This window comes from Elephantulus edwardii, unplaced genomic scaffold (genome assembly GCF_000299155.1).
Source record: "Elephantulus edwardii isolate Elephantulus edwardi_28Jun2011 unplaced genomic scaffold, EleEdw1.0 scaffold00129, whole genome shotgun sequence".
NCBI classification, from domain to species: domain Eukaryota; kingdom Metazoa; phylum Chordata; class Mammalia; order Macroscelidea; family Macroscelididae; genus Elephantulus; species Elephantulus edwardii.
The window spans coordinates 6209907-6215515 of record NW_006399879.1 but is presented as its reverse complement, the minus strand read 5'-3'; the positions used below and the strand labels follow the sequence as shown (position 1 = coordinate 6215515).

The 5609-nt window shown below is 60.5% G+C and overlaps 1 protein-coding gene across 1 annotated transcript in view; it reads right to left on the bottom strand.

Moving 5' to 3' along the window:
• HTT (huntingtin) overlaps positions 1 to 5609 on the bottom strand; it is a 154206-nt gene that overhangs the window by 37279 nt on the left and 111318 nt on the right. The window contains exons 47-51 of the mRNA XM_006893659.1: positions 3679 to 3858; positions 3422 to 3598; positions 3178 to 3254; positions 1632 to 1770; positions 315 to 437 (exon numbers count right to left, since the gene is read on the bottom strand). Coding sequence (XP_006893721.1) covers positions 315 to 437; positions 1632 to 1770; positions 3178 to 3254; positions 3422 to 3598; positions 3679 to 3858 — 696 coding nt within the window. The remainder of the gene's footprint in view (positions 1 to 314; positions 438 to 1631; positions 1771 to 3177; positions 3255 to 3421; positions 3599 to 3678; positions 3859 to 5609) is intronic.

Here is a 5609-nt window from a genome sequence, read left to right as displayed (position 1 = left end):
ACTACCATATCCATCATAAACACAACCACGTCCATCACAGACAAACACTCACCACGTCCACTGTGGACATTTGCTGGGTCCACCCCAGACACTCACCACGTCTGCTGCAGATACCATGTCCACTCACCACATTCACTGTGGACACCATGTCCACTGTGGGCACTCAACACATCCACCTCAGACACTACCACGTCCACTATGGACACTCACCAAGCCCACCACGTCCACTACCACACTACCAAATGCATCACAGAAAAACACCATGTCCGCCATGGACACTGACTATGCTCACCACGTCCACCGCAGACACTCACCGGGTTCATCATGAACGCCTCCAGCTCCCCAGCAGGAATCCGGTGCACCAGCTCGGCGCCTTCCAGCAGCGCAGAGTCCGACCGGGTCCAGCACTGGGACCTGACGAGGCGGATGTACCAGTCCTGGAAGGCAGGAAGTGGGCAGGGGTGGAAGGAAGGAGGTGGGCAGGGGTGGAAGGAAGGAAGGAAGGAAGGAAGGGAGGAGGGAGGGAGGGAGGGAGGAGGGAGATACTTGGCAGAGATGGAGAGGAAGAAGGAAGTGGGCAGGGGCAGAAGGAAGGAGGTGGAAGGGATGGAAGGGAGGAGGTGGGCAGGCACGGAAGGAAGGAAGGAAGGAAGTGAGCTGCCCTTCAGGTCCTGCAGCTCCAGACCAATGAACAGGTGTGTCTGGAGTCTTGTCACTCCTGGGTGCCCAGGAGGGTACTAACTTTCCTCTAAGACTGTGGCCTCGGCTGTGCCTTCAGACTTACATTCTCACATGTCCCTTTCTCCCCCAGCCCTCACTCCGTCCTGGGTCAGCTGCTCTGCGTGTCTCCGCAGCGCCTCTCCCATGGATGGCTACTGGTCTGTGATGTCAGCATTCCTATCTACCCTGAGCTCTGCAGTGTTTTCTTTCAGCCCAGACCCAAAGATGAAGACAGACCCACCCCAGCTCACTACATCTCTATCTTCCTGCTGAGGCTAGCCGGACAGAGGGGCTCCTTGCCCCCCCAGCTGGTGTCACAGGCAGCACACGGGCGCCCAGAGTCCCCAGTCACAAGTGTGAAGGCAGAGAACGATGATGATGTCTCGAGGAGGACACGGAAGGACACTGCAGACCCCCTGTGAGTCAGTGCCAGGAGAGGGCGGAATCACCAATGCATGTGCCCAAGGCCTACACACTGGACAGTGCTCAACACTGCAGCCCGGCATCTTCTCGTGTCCACCAATGTCCACATTCCTGCCTTGAAGGCCTGTGTACTGGACAGTCTTGAGACCACGGCCCAACCCAACGTCTACGCGCCTGCCTTAGAGGCCTGTGCACTGAACTGTCCTGGACAGAGGCCCGGCGTCGTCTCAGACCCCCGCCCTGTGAACTCTACGTCAGCGTTTCCTGCACTAGCGCCCTCGCCAAGCCCACCTCTCCACCTCACAGTCCAGCCACGGCCACTGACCACCCAGGCCTGGGCTCCTGTCGGGGAAGACCAAGGACAGACTGTAGCCCTCAGGGCGAGCCCTAGGTGATACGCACGCAGATACGCACGGTTAGGGAGACACAGATCCATACACACAGAGGACACGCACGCAGATGCACATGCTGGACCCCTGCATACGTACTTTGTCTGGGTTCACTGCTTCCAAGGCCATATGCCCATCCCCGTCCAGCGGGTGGGAGGTGACAGGTGGGGCGGGGCTCTGTGATTCAGGGACAGTGGAGAGACGGAACCTGTCCAGCAGGGAGTAGAGTCTTTGGTGTCTGAAATGCAAACACAGTTGGTGTTGTTAGGCTTGGCCAATGCTCTCCATGTCAGGGCACCAGAAATACACTGTGTCGGGAAGGAATTCTCACAGCCTTCACAAGGCTGTGTGCTCCTGCAGGGCTGTTCCTAAAGGGTGGCAGTGTGGGTCTGCCAGTGGGTCCACAGGCGAGAGCCGGGCAGCCCCAGCCGATGAGGACTTAAGGCCTCAGGGACCTCAGGGACAATGGCTGAGTCAGAACTGACCCAAAGGGGGGGTGGTTTTATAAGGAAGAAGTATCAATGGCTTCTGGAAGACACGACTCATGGAGAATGTTCTCTTCAAAGCTCTGTGCTCATTAAGACATGGGCACGTCAGGATGCAAACGAGGCCCTGATTTACTCTGAACAGAGCGCCTCTTCCGCCCAGACACTCGCCCTAGGCGTGGCCTGGCCCGCTGCAGAGGCGCCTTCACACGCAAGCCCAGCCACCTCCAGCCCCTAACGGTGCAGCTCCCACCACTGCACACACACTTCTGGGAGCCCTCGTGGTGCAGCGGTTCAGTGCTCGGCTGCGAACTCACACGCAGCTCTGAGGACAAACACGCAGTCTGCCTGGACAGATTCCGGCCTCGGAAACCCCGGGGCCACCCCTCCTCCTGAAGGGCGGCTGTGCGGCACATCAACTCGACAAGAGATTTTCGTTTCTCATGGTCACATCACAAAGCAAGTGCCACATCTGGTCAAGGTAATTATCACCTTCCTCGTCCGGACTGCATACAAAGTGTGGGGTCAACAGACAAGAACAGGCTGACCTCAAACCACCTGCTAGGGGGTGATGCTACATGAAGTAAATTACGTCCAACTCAGCCCTGAACACAGCAGACGGTCTGGAACTGGACGTGTGCACCTGCAGCCTCGGCCACGCAAGGGGCCTGCGCCAGCCACGCTTGTGAACGCAGACACAGCGAGGGTGGTGTGCTCTCTCACCTGCTCACTCCCTCGCACACGCACTCCCTCTCTCCTTCTCCCCTCAAAGGAGGAAAACAGGTAAAGTTTCCCTTAGTTGCGGTCATGGAAATACCCCTGCATCACAGACAGAACCACATCTGATAAGGGCCACCTGCGACCTCCACGCTAGGTGACTGTTAGGAGGAGGAGATGGGCAGGTGTGGGCCCGACCCTTGCCAGGGCGGGGAGCCCTTCCAGTCTGGCAGCCCTGACTCAGCAGGTGATGACACGATGCCCAGCGCTCCAGGTGTCATGGGCACAGCCTCGTGTAACGGCCGTCCAGGGCTCAGCACACCCCTCTGTGGCCACGCCACCTTTCCTAAAGACAGGTCCAGCTCGCTGCTGCCGCCTCCCCGCTCAGGACACTTCCATGCTGATAGTCACGGCGTGTGTGACCCTGGCCCGACCCGGCTCACCTCTGCGCCAGGCCGCTGCTCTGCAGGTACTCCTGGATCCTGTTCAACTCTTCCAACGGCAGCTGCGACACGCTGCTCTGTGTGAGACAGAGGACGTCACGCTCACTCGGAGATCACCCATGTCACACGTGACGACTGCGGCACATGCCGGCGCAGAGACGGGCACCCGGCACGTAGGGGACACCCACCCACCCGCCTGGCACCGTGGAGCCGCCCCAGAGGCCAGGCCGCGGGGCCTGCACACCTGTGTGTTGGCGGCCAGCAGCATCTCCACCCGGCGGCAGGCCAGCGTGTCCACCCTGCGTGCCAGCACGCGGAACGGGGTGTGCAGCAGCCGGTCCACGTACAGCGTCAGCACGGCGCCCGACTGGCTGAGGTGGATACCCTCCAGGCACTGGAGGGTCTTCCTGAGCATGGTGGGCTGCGGGCAGAGGGAAAGACGGGCAGCTCGGGGGGCCAGCCGGGACGGGCGCGTGCTCCCCCAGCTGAGGGGGGACTCACCGTCGACAGGTTGTCACAGCGAGACTGGATGGCCTGGATGAAGAGGCCGCTGGCGGCGGAGTTCCGGTGGACGGCGCTGATGAAGTCCTGGACCGGGGGCTCGTGGGACAGGCTGATGAGGTCCTGAATGTGGTTGACGGTCAGCCACGTGAGGTGCTCCGAGTCATGCAGGTTCTGACACTGAGGAGACGAGCAGAGTGGTTTCAGGACACAGAGCGGAGGCTGGGGCGGGCTGACCCGAGCCCCCTGAGTGAGGGGCTCCAGCTTCACACCCCAGCACGAGCAGTGCCCCCCAGGATGAGCAGAGCGCTCCGCGAAGGTCAGAAGACCCGCAGAGGGCAGAAGGCTGCGGAGGGGAAAGGAACACTGTCCAGCTGCCCCGAGGATTGTCTGCAGGGGTTCCGACAGTGAGGACACCATGCAGGATGTTGGCCAGAGCCCAGCAGTCTCCAGGGGCAGCACAGAACTGGACGCTCACACAGGGTGGCCTGCTGCAGAGACTTGGCACTCGGAAGTGACAGCCCTGCAGACACACCTGCCCAGCAGCTAAGCCTGGCCACCCAGTCGTGACGCCAGGGACCCGCTTCCAGTCTGTAACAAGTGGGTGGAAAACTTCCTGTTAGGGCTGCAATGGCTGCCCCAGAGTGGGCAACGGGCTTCTCATGACCGAGTTAGAGGAACGCAGAGCCCACCCTAGAGAGATGTACTCCCGGGGTGGGGTGAGGTGGGGCCCCTCGGTGTGCGTGCTCTTGGGGGGAGGATCATGGGCCTCACCCTCAGGTGTGTGTGCTCCTTGTGGGAGATCGCCTTTAGGGTGCATGTTCCCTCTGAGGCCCCACCCTCAGGTGTGCGTGCACCTCTGGGGGGGCCGCCCTGGGGGTGTGTGCTCGGGTGTGCTGCTTCCGCATGAAGCCAGCGGTGCTGCTGGGCAGACATTATGCATCTGAACCACTATCACTAGAGTTCAGGTGGGATCCCCCAGCTGGTGGCATTAACTTCCAACACTAACATTTTCTTACACTTCTGTGACATGCAACCAAAGCGACTTATATCATGAAAGTACAAAGAGGTGGAAAAACGACTTCCACATCGACAGTAAAGAAAACCCAGCTGAATGGACGCTGAATGGACGCTGTAAGCCACAGGGCTGTGGGGCAAGTGCCATTACCCTGTCGGCCCACAGCCCACATCAGGCAGTATCATCTGAGGAAGTCAGGAAAGGAGAACTGAGCTGTGACCACAAAAAGCTTAAAGGGGACAAAGCCTAGCGCATGGAGCTGGGCACCACAGCCTGCTCTCAGCACACCTGGGGGACACGGACGCCGGACATCACAGCCTGCTCTCAGCACACCCAGGGGACATGACACCGGGCACCACAGCCTGCTCTCAGAGCACACAGTGTGGACACGGACGCCGGACATCACAGCCTGCTCTCAGCACACAGTGTGGACACGGACACCGGACATCACAGCCTGCTCTCAGAGCACACCCAGGGGACATGACACCGGACATCACAGCCTGCTCTCAGCACACCTGGGGGACATGACACCGGGCACCACAGCCTGCTCTCAGAGCACACCCAGGGGACATGACACCGGACATCACAGCCTGCTCTCAGCACACCCGGGGGACATGACACCGGGCACCACAGCCTGCTCTCAGCACACCCGGGGGACACGGACGCCGGACATCACAGCCTGCTCTCAGCACACCCGGGGGACATGACACCGGACATCACAGCCTGCTCTCAGCACACAGTGTGGACACGGACACCGGACATCACAGCCTGCTCTCAGCACACCTGGGGGACACGGACGCCGGACATCACAGCCTGCTCTCAGAGCACACCCGGGGGATATGACACCGGACATCACAGCCTGCTCTCAGCACACCCGGGGGACACGGACGCCGGACATCACAGCCTGCTCTCA